Source organism: Balaenoptera musculus, chromosome 3, assembly GCF_009873245.2.
Source record: "Balaenoptera musculus isolate JJ_BM4_2016_0621 chromosome 3, mBalMus1.pri.v3, whole genome shotgun sequence".
In the NCBI taxonomy this organism is placed as follows: domain Eukaryota; kingdom Metazoa; phylum Chordata; class Mammalia; order Artiodactyla; family Balaenopteridae; genus Balaenoptera; species Balaenoptera musculus.
Genome location: NC_045787.1, coordinates 96712329 through 96731344, shown reverse-complemented (window position 1 = coordinate 96731344; position 19016 = coordinate 96712329). Strand labels below are relative to the sequence as shown.

At 33.7% G+C, this 19016-nt stretch overlaps 1 protein-coding gene across 1 annotated transcript in view; it reads left to right on the top strand.

Moving 5' to 3' along the window:
* DTWD2 (DTW domain containing 2) overlaps positions 1–11127 on the top strand; it is a 124991-nt gene extending 113864 nt beyond the window's left edge. The window contains exons 5-6 of the mRNA XM_036847668.1: positions 4909–5037; positions 10384–11127. Of these exons, the coding sequence (XP_036703563.1) occupies positions 4909–5037; positions 10384–10554 (300 nt within the window). The 3' untranslated portion in view covers positions 10555–11127. The remainder of the gene's footprint in view (positions 1–4908; positions 5038–10383) is intronic.
* Positions 11128–19016: the final 7889 nt, after the last annotated feature.

Sequence of the window (19016 nt, the reverse complement as noted above, 5' to 3'; positions counted from 1 at the left end):
AGCTTAAAAACTCAGATAAAACTTTTTTTTATTTAAGAGAAATTATTATATTTCAATATTATTTTAAACTTTAATTCTGTCATTCTAAACTTTTTAAAAGAATAATTATGCCTGAGAACGTGGAGATTACTATTTGACTTATAAAGATAACTTCCAATTCTGTGATCTCATGAATCTATGTGTTTTTACTTTCCTTCTCTAGATATTTCCATACCCATAGTTCTTAGTGACTTCAGATATGCACTACTTGGAGTTATGTGAAAAACAGTGGTAGATTAAATATTTTTATTAGTAGGAAAAAACACTAGTCAAGATATTTGATTAAATATGTCACTCAACAGAATTTTAATTTTGTATCATTATTTAGATTTGCTTAAATTTGAAATTTGTAAGTGCTTAATTTTTAGGCTTCTGAATTGTATGTTTGCAATTTTAACATCAAAGTTTTTGTGTGTTGGAAAAGCAATGTGTAACTTTAATTATCATTTTAATGTGTAAGAAAGTACTAAATTTTAAACCCAATGTCTTCTACAAGTTCTTTGGTAATTTTGGAATTGTGCTTTACCATAGAAACTGTTATGAAATGAAGTTTCTCAGGTCAACTCAGAAAAAAAAAATTTTAAACAATAATGTGTTTTGGAAGTAGCACAATATTATCATTTTATCTATAACTAATGCCCCCTTTAACCTTATTTTTATCAAATTTTCTGAGTTTCAACATTAATCCTGGAATCTTAACTTTCTGTAAAAACTTTACAGGCTTCATAGTGTGGGAAGATGGGAGCAAGACATAGATATTGACATTTGTGAGAAACTTTCATTCTTGAGAAGACTCCTCCCCATATATCATTTTTTTTTTTACACTTTGTTCATAAGAACCCTAAAATTATTCAGGAGTCTCTCAGCCTTGCTTTCCAGCAGAATAGCTTTGTTTTATTTGTTTCATATGTTGGGATTTGCCTAAGAATTCATCCATTTAATTATTAGCCTAGTTATGAAGAGCTCAAGCTCTCAAAGAAGACTCTATAAATTCATTTATCTGCTTTACCATGATTGATTTTGGAACCTTAGGTAAGTTACTTCACCTCTCTCTACTTTGGTTTCCTCATCTGTAAAATGGAGATAATAGTACTTACTTCATAGGGTCTTTGCGAGAATTAAATGAGACAATATATGTACATTTTCTAGAATAGCACTTAGTGTCCAAGTGCATGAGACTTTGCATATAAGTGGTTAAGTCTCTATTCAAACTGGCAACTGTCTGATGCCAAAGCTGGACTCATCACTATTAGATCATAGTGTTGAACTAAACTGAGGAAATGAAAGGAATGAAGTAGATGGAGGGATTGGGGCTAGAAGAAAAGATTTAGTACCTCTCCTTCAAAGGGCAGCTCATAAGCTCAGATACTGATTCTTGTTTGTGAAAGATCATAGAAAAAAGGGTGCTTCAGAAAGGAGGGTTTTTATGTGTGTCTTCCACTGATAAGGAATTCAGAATGTTAGTAAAACGTTTATTTTAGCTTGTTCTAGACTAGGGTTTTTTCAGAAAGCCTGCAAAATAGATTGATTTTCCTAGAAACCTTTAAGGAAGCTGATCAACTGATTAGAAAGTCTTGTAACTCTTAATAATTAAGTGAGAAGCACAGTAGTTTTATGTAATGATGAAACTTGTCTTAAAAGAGCCTGAGAACAGATAACACGTAATCACCATCAAATTATAAAAATACAGCATTTGTTGCGGGCGGGGGGTGTGGAGATGATTAAAATTTTAATTTTGAGGCCTTTTTTAGTTTATTTTTCTTGACAAAAGAATTAACTATATTATAGTAAATTATTTTAAAGACATGTTATGCAAACATAAGCCATGGCATGTTAATCCTTTGGATATTTTTTTGAGTCCTAAAGGTCATTACTAAACCACTGAACATGCTATGACTTCTACACTATTAATGACACAAATCACAAAAATAGCTAAAGGTCTATCTAGGAAGGAGACATTTGAAAAAACCCTTTTAAAAGGCATCTGAACAGTGATCATAGCTGTCAAACTGTTACCTGGTATTCTTATATATTAAATATATATTTAATATTTAATGGAAGAAAAAAAAGGAAGGCATTAACAACAAAAGAATTTTAAGGAATTCAAATTTTAGCCAATCCAGAGAATCAGTGGAAAAGATCTGAAGCTCAGTCTAGAAGTAAAATTTGGATGAGTTGGCTGTTTCTAAAATGGGAGTTATATTATAGGCTTACAACCTATACCGGTAGAATTCTAAACCAACCAGTGATACTCCTGTTCCTAAAGAAATCACATTAAGAGCACTCAGACAACTTCTACCCATGGAGAACCAACTTCCAAGAAGATCAAAATTATTGAAGCATTCTTTGCATCAGCATGGCTTCCAAATATTGGAAATGAAGACTGTATATAATAATTATACATAATATATTAATAATAATGATATATAATTAATGTAGCATTATAATTACATATACATTTTATGATCTTGGGATTGATCACTAAAAAATAGGTTTTAATACCATCAGGTCCAGCTATCTGATTTTTATCAAGTGAGCAGGAACTGAGAAACTAAATGACTGAAATTAAGTGATTAATTATTGTCAACTTTGATATAATAATATTGGTCTTTCAATAGTTCCTCTTTCTACATACCATACCTTCATCATATGTTAATTTTTTCCCTTTCTTATAATAGTTAATTTTGCCTTGGATTTTCTTGAACTTTTATTCACAAAGATGAGGCAGTTTCTGAAAAATTATTATGATGCTTATGACTTCTCAACAAGATGGATCAACAGGGTTTCTTTTTAGTCTTGCTCATTTACTCACTGAATTAAGTGTGTGATGAAGGTGATATAGCACATAAGCATAAAAGGAGGTGCCGTGAGATCACATTAGCATGCTTTAATAACATGTATCCTAATAATATGGCAGATCTTAGTTATATATACTCTTTTAATATATCCAGTTACTAGATAACTCCCAGAGAGATGATTTGTGAAGGATATTCTGAAGTCTTTTAACAAATGATATATTTCAAATTCTGTTTTCATACAGCCATGTGAGCCACAGTAAGAAATAAAACACCCTCCTGAAATAACAAATTTCTTTTAAAAATCAAATTAATTCCAATAAACAAAATCCACTGTGAATTTTGCATGTTTTCCAAAGGTTTTGTTTTAATCAGATGCTTGTTATAAATTCCTCCAGTGATGACTTGGAATTAAGTATTGAAAGCAGTAGTTGTCTGTACTCTGTTCTACTAGTTGACCTGATGAAATATCAAAGCTTTTAGTAATTACAATTAATCAACATCATGAATTATTCTTACAGTTATTTAAACATAGGCTTTCTTTTATCATTATACATGTTTCTCAACCATTTTCTTCCATCTCTTTCTCTCCCTGCATCTGTTTTTCATCTTGTCCATTGGTAGAAATGCAGAGTAATTTTAATATGATATCTAAAACATAATTAGTCAAATATGCTTTAAAGAATATATTCCAAAATCATATATAGGGCAATACATTCTATAGTGAATCTTTTATGATGCCCACTTTGCTTCCCTCTCTCTCTCCCTCCCCCTTTACCCCTCATCTCTTTTTGAGGAAGGAAAGGAAACAAGTTGTAGAGGATAATTTTTTGAACAAAAAGCAATCAGAGTGGAAAAACCATATTTCTCATCACATATCCTTAAATGTGATTTTGATCAGAGTGTGGGCTTTATGAGTGTAAGCTTACTTGAGTTTCATTTAATTAAAGTAGGAATCAGACGACCAAAATGCTGACATTCAGTTTTCTATTGCCTTTCTCATGTCTGACTCTATCTCAGCTAAAATATTGTCTCGATGGAGAAAAGTATCTGTAGTATGCTACTTTTATCTAAAAAGAGGAGATATATATATATATGTGTGTGTGTGTGTGTGTGTGTATGTGTGTGTATCTCTGTGTGTTTATATAGATTTACACCCACACAGACATATGCTTATCAGTTTAAGAAATAATGGAAGAATAAACCAGAAAATAAAAAATCCCAATTATCAATTCTCCAAAGTGATTAAACCATTTTCACTCCCACTTCAATGTATGAGAGTTTCACTTGCTCTATCCTCATTTGGTGGTGTTAGTCTTTTCGATTTTAACTGTACTAATGAGTGTGAAATGTTATCTCCTTGTGATTTTATTTTATTTTATTTTTATTTATTTATTTTTGGCTGTGTTGGGTCTTCGTTGCTGCACACGGGCTTTCTCTAGTTGCGGTGAGCGGGGGCTACTCTTCATTGTGGTGTGAGGGCTTCTCATTGCAGTGGCTTCTCTTGTTGCAGAGCATGGGCTCTAGGTGCACGGGCTTCAGTAGCTGTCACTCACGGGCTCTAGAGCGCAGGCTCAGTAGTTGTGGCCCACGGGCTTAGTTGCTCCGCGGCATGTGGGATCTTCCCGGACCAGGGCTCAAACCCATGTCCCCTGCATTGGCAGGTGGATTCTCAACCACTGCACCACCAGGGAAGCCCCTCATTGTGATTTTAATTTACATTAAATCATGTTGAGCCCTTTTACATGTACCTATTTGCTACTTGTATATCTTCTTTTGTGAAGTGTCTATTCACTCTTTTGCCCACTGGAAGGGGGTTATTAGTCTTTTTATTTTTGATTTGTAGAAATTTGTATATATTTTGAATACGTTTTCTTTGTCAGATGTGTAACTATCCTCTTGCTTCTATTTAACAAAATAATAAAAGGATATTATATATAGAAGATATTGATACATTTAATATTTATAAACTGGCAATTTTGGAAGGAAATTAGAATAATTAGTATTTAAAATACAGACCTTATAGTTTTAAACTTAAAACAAAAATTACATTCTATTCTGTTTTTGATTTCAGGTGCAATTAAAAACTAGCATTTCTAGTCAGTATGTAATTCGGGCACAACCAACTAATAGGTGCCTTTCTACACTGGAGTGTGCAGCTGTTGCTCTTTCTATCTTGGAGAAAAATAATTACATACAAGAGGTATGTCTTTGGAAAGTTATATAGTTTTTGAAAGTAGGAGTTTGGTTAGATTTTTGTCTAGAAAATTTAAAAATGCATAACTTGTTAAATTTGTAACTTAAGTGACAAGTAGACTATATCTGTGATAGAAATTTGTGCACTTTTGTAACCTTCCTTTCCCCTCTGGTGTTTTCCTGTTAGTTTAACGTTCCAGATTGCATTATTTAAATATTCATTCTAAGCTGTGCAAACAGCATTTGTAATATGCTAAATCGTTTTTAAGTAGCATAACATTAAATATAGTTTTTTTGGCTAGATATGTCTTTCAGTAGTCTGTATTTCTGTTTAAGTATTTTGTGTTCTCTTGTACTAGACTTTTTTTATTTAAAAGAACATTTTACAGCAAGATTTTTTCCATTGGTGCTTTTATTCGAGGAGACATACCAACTCCCTGTTTATCTTATTAACCTTGCTTAGGGTATAAAAAGATATAATTTTTTTTTGAGAAAAAAGCCTACAGAATATGAAAAGGTTATAACCTGCAATCAACATTTAATTTCCATGAAAGCCTGATGATTTCATATATAATTCATAATCATTAGTAAATAATAATGTTTCAGTGAGCTCACCAACATCTCAATCTTTTAGAACATGTTAGAAACTTTACAGTTATGACAAGAGAAAAAAATAGCAAACTAAATGGAGTTTTATAACTCCCTCCTCTAACACACACACACACACACACACACGCACAAAGTATGCTCTTTCCTGCCTTCTTTCTCTCTCTCTCATTATACACCATGGTTTCTATTATAAAAGTGTGCCTTAGCCATGAGGGAAATTCTAGTAATGGATAAAAGCTTAGGTCAGAGTAACTGGATAAGTGGATTAGTTACCAAGAAAAAGAACAAAAGACCTCCAGAGCAAGGGAAGTTAAAGAATGCCAGAAGCAGCATTGAATTGCCCTTTTCCTCTCCCCTACCCTAAGCCATGGTATGTGTCAGAGCTGGAGACTTTCTTCTTTTGAAAGAAGTAGGCTTTCATGAGTAGGCTATTTTTGTGTGTATCTGTGTGAGTAGACTTAGTTTTGGGTCTAGGCAATTTCTCTTTCTCTCTTTTGAGGAAAAAAATGCGTGTGGGATCCTAAATCCTTCCTCCAAATGACCAGGGAGTGTTCTCAGACTTTTTTTTCTCCCCTCTGACTTTATCACCTACTCCCGTGTACCTTCCATCAATATAACACTTACTATACCCCTATACTTGTCTCTCTGTTTTGTTTATTAACTGTCATCTGTGTATGTTCTTCAGCAGAAAACAACATTATTTTTAGGTGTCTTAAAGGAAAGATGAAACCCAGGGCTGTTGTTTAAGCTTGCTTTCTGTACGGTCTCTGTATTTTCCTTTTTGTTGATGTAAAATCCTAGGATCAGCCAACATCAGACATAGGCCTCATTAAAAGTTTAAATCTTGAGGGAAAAATATAATGGTCTTTGGCTATAAATTTAAAATTTCTTTCCTCTTCTTCTTCTGGTTTATAAAAAGAATCTTCTATGGATTTATATTTATTATTCCCACAATTGGAATTGGATCGTTACTGCATTCCTAAACAGAAGCGTTAATGTTGGTAGCGGTGGTGTTTTAGTAGTAGTAGTTATAGTATAATAGGGCTAGGGTTTGGCATAGGGTTTGTACTACTACTACTACTACTACTACAAATGCTGCTACTGCTTCCCCCTTTCCAGTTTTATAAGATATATTATTCTGGTGTTAATTACTGTCACAGCAGGAAACCTATCTTACGTTTTTAGTATAATATCTAACAACAGGCAAAGTTTAAGATACAGAAGGGTATCAGGCTCTATCATCTCTTCAGCTTTTGGAGCTTTTATTTTTTTCTATGGATCAAATTGAACATAAAATCCCAAAGCAAAAGTGGGGTCCTAGAGTTCTCATTCTTTTTGCTTTGGTCACCAGGAGTGGTTATGCTATAGTGACCAGGAGTAGAAGAAGGATGCTTGATAATCAGACATGTGATTTGGGAGGTGCTGATAAGATGGTCGCAGGAACATGAGCAGAAAAAAAGCGTATGAAACATCCCAAGTTGCTTATTATTACATCTGGCAAACAATTAGCTTTCTTAGTGGGGGAACACCAAGTCCAGCTTGTTTAAATCTAGCTACAATAAAAAAATTAGTACATTCTTCTGAACATCTGCTCTGAAATAGGTGTTTTCTTTCCTTCCTGGGGAGGAAAGCTATAACATGCCTTTTCCCCCCAATAACCTTTTATTAGGGGCATCCTAATAAAACCTTAAGATGATGGAGGAGAGTAGTAATTTTTCAGCTGGCTTCATTCTGTAGAGGTAGGGCTCCTCAAAATAAAGAACTTGGCATAGAATGGCCTTCTTAGTCTGTTGATTCATTCTCTTCCTTTATTCTTGAGCAGTTTTCAATCACTTGGAAATAGCATGATATGAGTTTTGAAGCAAGTTTGAGTTAAAACTTTATCACTTAGCATCAGCAGTTTTTGCCAGAAGGCAATTCATGTAATCTCTTTGTGTTTGTTTTCTTATCTGTAATATACAAAAAATAGTTACCTCATAATATTGTTATGAGAATCGAATGGGATAATGTATGTTAATTGCCTGACACTGGGCTCTCAGGAAGAGTTCATCTTTTTGCCTTTCCTCGCCTCTGATTCTTGTCTATAGATTGACAGAAAAATTGAACTGAAAGTTGGTGATTTCATTTTGCCATTGTAATACCTACCAGGGTTACTCATACCTTGGAAGCCTTATGAACTTTTGAAACTAGACATGGCAGAGCTTTGTGCTGTAACCTAAATGTCTTAGCTCTACTCATCACCAGTAATTGTTAATAACAGTCTTTTGAAACTGTCACGTTGCATCTGTAGACAAAGGATTTACAGAACACTGATTTTCCCCCAAATAAACTTTTAGAAACTAATTTTGTAAGTAGAGGATTTTCTTTGTTCTTCTGAACCAGTAAACCTCTCATATAGCTTCACATTGCCCCAGATACAATGTTATGAATGTAGAGAGAAACATTATCATTTATTATCAATCAAGTCATATGCTAAGCACTTTAAATGTATCATGTAAGTGCACTGTAATAATAACCTTATAAGGTGGACATAATATTCCTCACTTTACAGATGAAGAAAGCGAGGCAAATAGAGGTTATAGAACTTATCTGGGAACACATAGCTAGTAAGTGATTGCATCAGTCACTTAAAACCCCAAAATCAGGATGGCATAACACACTGTCTGTACAGTGGGATTGCCAGGGGGACCTCTGCTAATTATAGTCGCTTAGGGATCCAGGCTAATGGATGCACCATCTAGACACATCATTCAACTTTTATTAAGGAAGGAATAAAGAGAGGTGGGGAATCATACACCACTTTTAAAGCGTCTGCCCAGAGGTGACACACATTATTTGTGCTCACATTTCATTAACCAAGTCAAGTTATATGGCCATGCCTAACTTTAGAGGGGGCTAGAAAATGCAGTCTGATCATGTATCATGAAAGAGGACTGGTGTATTTGTGAACAGCCCTAGTGACTACCACAGATCTGTCTATCTCCAAAATTCATTCTCTTAATTACTCAGAAAATTGATAGAATCTTATCTTCAGGAAGTAAAAGTTGGAGGCCCTTAATCATAGGAGTATTAATACTCTTCTATCTATGAAGAATCTAATAAGTGTCATAAAATAGCAATAGAAACTTCAATTGTCTCAGTCTGTATATGTCCAAGGTATGTTTCCTAGGTATGATGTTTCAGGATTCAATCACTTCCTTATGTTGACTCTGTAAAGTAATATATAGTCATTCCTGTATTTCTTCTCTTGTTTGAAGAATTGAAGATATGAAAAGAAATGAGAACATACCTAAGAGACTTTCTGCAATAATGTCAGGCAGAGCTTTTCCAAGATGTTTGTCTTTTTCTTACTGGTGTGTCTCAGTTAGGAGTTAACATTTAGTTGCATGTAACAGAGCCCTTACTGCAGTGGTTGAGCCATATATGAGTTTATTTTTCTCTTGTAATAAGAAATGCTGAAGTTAGTAGTCTAGGGCTGGGGATGCAGCTGAAAAGGACTTCAGACACCCAGATTTCTTCTGTCTTTCTGTCCATCACTGTATGTATTTGGCTTTAATCTTCGTGTTTATTGTCCTGTAGTCACATAGTGGTTATCCCACAACTAGCAATCATGTTCCAGGCAAGAAGAAAAGGCAAAAGCCTATGCCTGCTAGGTCTGTCCCAACCCAAGGCCTTCCACTTACATCTTGTTGGATAAACTGTCATTAGTCAATGTAGTATTACTAGCTGGACACATTGCCACCTTGAATAAAATTTTAGATTTTTTTTAATAAGGAAGAAAAGAATGGATATGGAGAAGCAACTACCAGTGACTGCGACATATTTGTAAGAGTTCATTGTAAATTAAAGCTGTTAAGCCCTTTGCTGCCACTTTTGTTGTATATGTGGGGCAATACATTTTCACATAGGCATTGTGAAATTTTTGTAGTTAAATCTATCTTTGTTCCTTTTATTTTCTTTTTAAACAATCTGCACCATCAAGTTTGTTATTTAAAAGTGTTAGATCAGGGATCTCAGGCCCAAGGAAAGACTCTGACTCAAATATGTTTAAAACACTGGGTTAATGTTTTTTTTTTTCCCTAATTTTTGAATTTGAATAACTTTAAGAAGGACATGTGCTCAGTTGTTTGACAACTCCACCATTCTCTGTTACCTTATACGTCCACCTAGGTCACATGTTTATGTTATATGTCTGGCCCTGTAGGTATTTGAGTTTAGACAGGTATGTATACAGTTACAGTTATTTCAAATGCACCCACACCTGGTTATATAACTTGTATGTGGGCCATGGAGTAGTGTGAGAGAATTAGTAAACTTACCCATTGCTGCCATCATCCAGTTGTTAGCAACTAGCGGGAAGCTTGTGTTAGTCTGTGATTGAAACTGAATTAACTAATTTGTACCTAAATGTCTCTTTTAGTCTGCTGTTACAGATTAGTTATTATAATGGCAACAATTTTTGTAGTGTTTGAATATATTAAAGTATAAAACTAAATTTAGACTTTATCACCTATATGGAAAATTAGTATTTGTGTCTTACTGGAATTCCTTAGTGGTATGTAAGGTATGAATTTAAATGAATTATTTATTTAGAAGTTATCATATATTTGAGTGCCTATTGCTTTTCATAGTTAAAAGGTAATAATAAAAAATATAATAATCCCTGTTTCTAAGGAAAAAATTTAGATAGAATATCATGATTTGTCACACTATTTTTAGTATCTTTTTTTTTTTATCTTAACAGACTTTGCTTCGCCCTCTTCAAGCTTTATGCTCTTTCCAGCTTCAGCATGGTGCTCAAATTCGCCTCAGCAAGGAACACCTTCTGAAAACTGGATTATATCCTAAGCCGATGCCAAAGAACAAACGCAAACTCAGGAAAATGGAACTATTAATGAACAGCATTAAAATTTAGTTGTTCTTATGGTGCTAGTTTTGGTGTCTTCAGCTGACAATACCAGGTTAACTTTTTATACATTTTAAGTCTGTGGGTTTTTGTCTAAAGAATGAAAGTTACATACTAAACTTACCCAGAAGAAGAAAGTAATCCGAATAGCCAAAAAAGAAACAAACAAAATTCAGTGATTCAGTGAAAAGCAAGATTTCGTACTGTATTTGTTTTTAAAATGTGCCTCTAATACATTTTTTCAAGTCAGTAATTTGAAATGTGATTAGTTGTTGAGCTGGGTTAGAAGTTCTTATTAATAAAAGGGAATGGAAGGAAATTGATGTGCCTGACTGGTTCAGTATTGTTTCCATTAGTGTTTATAGATAATTAGGTGTAGACCTATAATAGAGGATACGTACCTCAAGTTGCCTTCTTGCACATGAACTTTATAGTTTGAAATAAGTAACAAAAGAAAATAATAATCAAGTAATTTAGGTTGAATTTATTTATTTCATAAATAAGTATTCTTTAGGGACTAAACTTGAATTCAGCCAATGTGATTTAAGTGTGCAATTAATTGCCCATATTTTTAAAGTTAAAGTTTAATTAGAAAAAGTATATTCACTGTCTAACATTATTTTCAGGTGTACAACATAATGATTTGGTATTTGTATACACTGCAAAATGATCACTACAGTAAGTCTAGTTAAAATCTGTCACCTTACATAATTAGAACAAATTTTTTTCTTGTGATGAGAAGTTTTAAGATTTACTCCCTTAGCAACTTTAAAATATACAATACAGTATTACTAACTATAGTCACCATGCTGTATATTACATTCCCATGACTTACTTGTTTAAAAACGGCCCTTCTGACCCTCTTCACCCATTTCACTCCCACCCTCACCTCCACCCCTACCTCTGGCAAACACCAGTCTGTTTTCTTTATCTTAGAGCTTGTCTGTCTATAAGCTTTTTTTTTTTTTTTTCCAGATTCCACATTTAAGTGATATCATTTCTTTTTCCAACTTACTTCACTTAGCATAATGCCCTAAAGGTCCATCCATGTTGTTGCAAATGGCAAGATTTCATTATTTTTTATGGATGAATAAAACTCCTTTATATATATATGTGTGTGTGTGTGCGTGCATGTGTGTATCACATTTTCTTTATCCATTCATCCGTTGATGGGATGCTTAGGTTGTTTCCATATCTTGGCTGTTGTAAATAATGCTGTAATGAACATGGTGGTGCAGATATCTATTCAAGTTAGTGTTTTCTTTGGACAAATACCCAGAAGTGGAGTCACTGGATCATATGGTAATTCTGTTTTCAATTTTTGAGGAACCTCCATGCTGCTTTCCATAGTGGCTGCATCAATTTATATTCCCACCAACAGTGCACAAGGGTTCCCTTTTCTCCACACCCTTGCCAGCATTTGTTATTTATTGTCTTTTTGATGACAGCCATTCTGACAGGTGTGAGGTGGTGACTCATTTTGGTTTTTTTCTTTTTTTTAAATTATTTATTTATTTATTTATTTATGGCTGTGTTGGGTCTTCGTTTCTGTGCGAGGGCTTTCTCTAGTTGCGGCAAGTGGGGGCCACTCTTCATCGCGGTGCGCGGGCCTCTCATTATCGCGGCCTCTCTTGTTGCGGAGCACAGGCTCCAGATGCGCAGGCTCAGTAATTGTGGCTCACGGGCCTAGTTGCTCTGTGGCATGTGGGATCTTCCCAGACCAGGGCTCGAACCCATGTCCCCTGCATTGGCAGGCAGATTCTCAACCACTGCGCCACCAGGGAAGCCCTCATTTTGGTTTTGATTTGCATTTTCCTGATGATTAGTGATGCTGAGCATCTTCTCATGTACCTGTTGGCCATCTATATGTCTTCTTTGGAAAAATGTCTATTCAGATCCTCTGCCCATTTTTAAATTGGATTGTTTGTTTTTTTGATATTTAATTGTAATAGTTCTTTATATATTTTGGATAGTAACCCCTTATTAGATATATGATTTGCAAATATTTTCTCTCATTAAGTAGGATGCTTTTTCATTTTGTTGATGGTTTCCTTTGCTGTGCAGAAGTTCTTCAGTTTGATGTACTCCCACTTGTTTATTTTTGCTTTTATTGCCTGCCTTTGCTTCTGGTGTCAGATTCAAAAAATCATTGCCAAGACCTATGTCATAGAGCTTACTGCTTATGTGTTCTTCTGGGAGTTTTACGGTTTTAGGTCTTACATTTTAGTTCTTAAATCCATTTTGAGTTGATATTTGTGTATGGTGTAAGATAGTGGTCCAGTTTCCTTCTTTTGCATGTGGCTACATGTGGCTGTTCAGTTTTCCCAACATCATTTATTGAAGAGACTGTCTTTTCTCCATTGTATATTCCTGCCTCCTTTGTGGTAGATTAGTTGACCATATAAGTGTGGGTTTGTTTCTTGGCTCTCTGTTTGTTTCATTGATCTATGTGTCTGTTTTTGTGCTAGTACCATACTGTTTGATTACTGTAGCTTTGTAATATAGTTTGAAATCAGGAAGCATGATACCTCCAGCTTTGTTCTTCTTTCTCAAAATTGCTTTGGCTATTCATGGTCTTTTTTGGTTTCATACACATTTTAGGATATTTGTTCTATTTCTGTGAAAAATGCTATTGGAATTTTGATAGATATAGCATTGAATCTGTAGATTGCCTTTGATAGAGCCGTAATTTTTAAAGAGGTGCATGTAATTTTCAAATAGCACACATTTTCATTTGTATGCAATCTGGATAAGTTTAGATTTCTCAGTATTCATTGAACAAGTTTATTGACTGTGATGAACTACTTACACTGAAGTTTTCACATGGAAATAACTGTAGAATATAAGACAGCTATAATTTTGAGAACAAATATAAATATTTTTAGTGGACAAAAACTTTCAATTTGAGAGAATAAATTTTTCCCACTCCCTTGGGAAAATATTTAAGGAGATTTCTATATAGAATAAGAGACATACATGTAGTATATATTTATATCTAACTTACATCTACTGCAATTATGTACACATTTCAGCAAGAAGAGGGGACTTTGTTTTTTTCTTTATTTATGACTTCTAGAGTTTCCTGTATGTAGTTTTAAATTGTAAGGAAAAACTAAACATTAGATTTAAAAGTAAACTTTATACACACACACACACATATACACACACATTTAATTTTTTCTAGTATACAGAGCTTTTTTAGTCACTTACTCTCTTTAAGTAGTTTTAAATACATTTTAAAAGCTATTATTATTAATATTTTTAGTTACTAAAATTTTTCAAAATGTGTAGTATTATGTGAGGATTTAACTTAATCTGGCTTTTAAAAGTTGTTACTTTTTTTATTATATTAGTTGACTTTTAACTTCAGATGCTTTGTATCTGGTTGAGTTGCCTGGATTAGTTCTAGGTTTTGTGGATTTGTAGCTGTAGAGTGTACACATAGGCTTTACATGTATACTCTACACTTTGATGTGGGGTAGATTGTTTTGTGAATTGTTATTTAAACCATGTAACTCAGAGAGTATTCCTTTATATATAAGGTGACCGTGTGTTTAGTCAACCTTTTTGTGGTGGGTTAAAAAATCACTGTGTAATGAGTGATGTTATTTTGAGAATTTTATGCACATGTGAGTATAAAGGGTTGAGAACTACAGTATACGAAACAAGTCACAGTGCTTGGAAACTTTCTATAGCTTGGATTATAAGATTTCTCATGTGGAACATGAGAGTTACGTTAAGAAAAATTATTTTTCTCCACTTTAAGACTCCAAACCAACTTTTCTTAGCTGTGACCATTACAGTGTTAGGGTCTTCTCCCTAAGATTTTGGAAGGAGCAAGTTCCTCACCACTACCACTGTTAGTGAATTATGTAGAAGAGCACTTCTGTATAGCTTTCTTCATCACATATCCACATTTATTGCCCTAAATTGCCTGTTTAAAAATGTGGTCATGCTAATAGAGAATCCTTTCCGTTGAATGATACTGAATTTCAGGGAGGTAAGTTGTTGATCATGGATACAACTTCATTGGTGTAGAAGTAAATGTTATTGATGCTCAAAGTAAAAAATTAGCTTTGACTTAGTGAACTCAAAAGTTTTATATAACTGGATTTTCGCTATGTAGATTTATTCCTTAAAAATAGGTATGAGTGGATATTTTTATAGATAAGTAAACTGTGTTTTAGATGTAATGAAACTTTGCATCTAATTCTGTCCCATAGCATAGAATAAATCACTGCCCCTTAATTTGTCCAATCTAAATTTTTATTTACTGGCTTTGCTTAGCATATTCTCCCTCCTTTCTCTTTTTTTCAGCTTTATGGAGGTATCATTGAGAAGTAAAATTTTAAGATATTTAAAGTGTACAACATGATGATTTGATATACATTGTGAAAGGTTTCTTCCCTATGAAGTAATTAACACATCCATCACCTCACATATTTACTTTTTTTTTTTTTTTTGGTGATAACATTTAAGTTCTCTTAGCAAATTTCAGTTATACAATTCAGTGTTAATCAACAATAGTCACCATGTCCTCCCTCCTTTCTTTTCACACTTGCTTCTTCTTTCCTAGGCTCTTCCTCTCCCTCTCTCATTCCCCTCATTGTCCTCTATCCCTTTCTACTATCCTTAGCCTGTGTACTAGTTTTTAGAAAAATTTTTAACAAATTATTCATGTATTCTTACATAAGTATTTTTCTTTACAAAAGATCCTGTAGTGGTCTTAATAGATTATAATTTTATATTTAAAATTTGTGCAGGAAATCAGTGCTCCATGACTTACTCTGTGCAGATAACTTGGCTCCTTTAGTCTATTTAAAAAAACATATTAGACAAACAAGTAATTGTTTATTAGTCTTTAATAATTGTTCACTTGAACTAACAACATAAGAATTATTTTTTTAAAGAAATTTTTTAGCGTAAGGAATTTAAAAAATTGAAATAGATGACCTTTGAATAAGAAATTATAATTTACTGTTACTGTTATTTAAAAGTATATTAAGGAATTAAGGCATTAAAACATTTTAGAAAGTACAACTGCCTCAGGATTATTTTCACAGATGTACTCTTCATTGATTTTGTATGCTAAAAGCATTTATCCATTTCTGTCCCTAAATATGTTATTTACAAGGTGAAAAATCTCTTATTATATTTTTGGTATATATTTAATTTTATGGGAAACATAATTGATATGAAAAAGGCAATAATTTACAATGCGAAAAAATCATCAGATTTTATAAATCTGTGTATTTTTTTGGCTTTATTAAATTTATTTCTAAAGTTGCTCTTTCTTAATAGAATCAATGAAGAAACAGTTAAAAATGTATATGAAAAACCTTGATTTTGGATCTAAAATGTAAGCTTGCCTTTTCACGTCTCTGGATTATCTACAATTATAGAAATGAAACCAACGTTTTAACATCACATTTAATAATTATCGTTTAGTAACTCTCAGAACTCTTGCAAATTCAAATTCTATGGGGCAGACAATGACAGATACTTTAACCCATGGCATATAGTTTTCTATAAGAGAAAAATATCCATTTAGTGAATAAGGGAAAAATAAAGATTAGTAGAAATAATGAGTATCTTTCAGGCAAAATACATTAGCAAATTGGCTCTTCCTTTAATTTATAAAGTGTTCATTCAGTAGGTTAAAGTAGGGAAAATGGATTATGATGTCACTTTTTCTTTTTTTATTTTAATTTAATTGGAGTATAGTTGATTTACAATGTATTAGTTTCAGATGTACAGCAGAGTGATTCAGTTACACATATACATCTATTTATTCTTTTTCGGATTCTTTTCTCATATAGGTTATCACACAATATTGAGTAGAGTTCCCTGTGCTATACAGTAGATCCTTGTTGGTTATCTATCTTATATATAGTAGTGTGTGACATGTTCATCCCAAGCTCCTGATTTATCCCTCTCTACCCACTGCATTTCCCCTTTGGTAACTATAAGTTTGTTTTCGATATCTGTAAGTCTGTTTCTGTTTTGTAAATAAGTTCATTTGTATCAGTTTTTAGTTTAGATTCCACATACGAGTGGTATCATATGATATTTGTCTTTCTCTGACTTACTTCACTTAGTATGGTAATCTCTAGGTCCATCCATGTTGCTGCAAATGGCATTATTTCATTCTTTTTTATGGCTGGGTAATATTCCATTGTATATATGTACAACATCTTTATCCATTCCTCTGTTGATGGACATTTAGGTGGCTTCCATGTCTTTGCTGTTGTAAATAGTGCTGCAGTGAACATTGGGGTGCACGTATCTTTTCAAATTATGGTTTTCTGCAGATATATGCCGAGGAGTGGGATTGCTGAATCATATGGTAGTTCTATTTTTAGTTTTTTAAGGAACATCCATACTGTTCTTCATAGTGGTTGTACCATTTTACATTCCCTCCAACAGTGTAGGATGGTTCCCTTTTCTCCACACCTTCTCCAGCATTTATTGTTTGTAGACTTTTTGATCATGGCTACTCTGACCAGTTTGAGGTGATACCTCATTGTAGTTTTGATTTGTATTTCTCTAATAATTAGTGATGTTGAGCATCTTTTCATGTGCCTTTTGGCCATCTGTATGTCTTCTTTGGAGAAATTGGACTTCTTTCTCGTCTTTGTAAGATCTTACTGAAATTCTGTCCAGGAAACAAAATTATGTCCCTTCTTTTCCTCTAATATCTATGAGCAGATTCAACATTTAAAGCAAGGCTTCTGGGCTTCCCTGGTGGCGCAGTGGTTGAGAGTCTGCCTGCCAATGCAGGGGACACGGGTTCGAGCCCTGGTCTGGGAGGATCCCACATGCCGCGGAGCAACTAGGCCCGTGAGCCACAACTACTGAGCCTGCGCGTATGGAGCCTGTGCTCTGCAACAAGAGAGGCCACGATAGTGAGAGGCCCGTGCACCGCGATGAAGAGTGGCCCCCGCTTGCCCCAACTAGAGAAAGCCCTCGCACAGAGATGAAGACCCAACACAGCCAAAAATAAATAAATAAATAAATAAATAAATAAAATTAAAAACAAAAAAAAAAGTCAGGTTTAAAGCAAGGCTTCTGATTTCTTGATCTGAAAGGTACCTTTTTGATAAAGGACTCCTGCATTCTGGCAATTACATAGTTAACTTATTCATATCTTTGGATGGTTTTATTTGCTCATAAAGGTCCTGTAAACTTCTGTATGGAAAAGAATTTGGTAACTTCAGTAATGTCAGTATACCAATGTAAATGATCTCCTTTATTTTCAGATCATTGGTGATGAGAAGTATAGATTAAATGGGGATTGTAGGCCTGGGATTAGGCCATTGAATTTTTTTTTTTTTTTTTTGGCCACACCGCGTGGCTTGTGGGATCTTAGTTCCCCAACCAGGGATTGAACCTGGGCCCTTGGCAGTGAGAGTGTGGAGTCCTAACCACTGGACCGCCAGGGAATTTATGATGTCACTTTTTGATTTTTAATTTATGCTAATTGATTTCATTACTTTTAAGAGTACCGGTCTTCATTTTAGCTTAAAATTTATTAATGTCTATGTTTACGGGGTATAGTAATAGTATTTACTTAGCACTAAACATTTGTGATTTGTAATATCTAATATTCAGTAAATTATTAATACAATATTAAACTTAATTTCCATTTTAAAAGAAAGAGTTAAATTACTAATGACGATAGTTACTTTGTATAATGCTTCTACTAATTTTTGTTGGTAAGTTATCTGAATTATTTTAAAAAATAGAATTATGTTTTATTTTTGTGGTGATTCTCAATAACATTATTATTTAAATATCATAAATATTTAATTGGAAATATATGAATCATTCCTAGTATTTAGCATAAAAGAACAAAGTCTGTTAGGTAGTATATCTCTCCATGCATCTACCATTATTTTGGATAATTGGACATGATGATGTTACTAGTGAAACAGGCTTGGGTATCCATAAAATACCAGGTTTCAGTATATAGTAAAAGTGTCTGTGAGGTCTGTCTTTTATGTCTATTAGTAGATAGATCTTGGTCTACTTAGTGTTTCTCAGTAATCAGTCCAATAAACCATTTATTTGGTAGATATTTTTATTTAACTCTTAGTATGTGTCAGGCACTATTTTAGGTACTAGAAAATACAGTGATGTTGAAGACAGAATCCCTGTGTCCAAGAACTTGAAGTTTGGTGGTTGGAGACAGATGTAATAAAATAATTTCAGGTATTGATAACTGTTATGGGAAAGGGTCCTGTAGCAGAGTATGAGAGTCCAGTCATAGTAGTTGGGAAAGGCCTTGTTGGAAGAGGTGACTTTTCAGTTTTGTGCTAAATGATGAGAAGGATGCAGCACGTAAATAATCTTAAGGAATTTTTCAGAGAACTAGTAGTTCAGAGGGATCAAAGGACAGGAATTTTTTTTAGAGATACGTGATATTAAGGATAGCTGTCTGGGTAGATTGGTAGACTTGCTGAAGAAAAAAT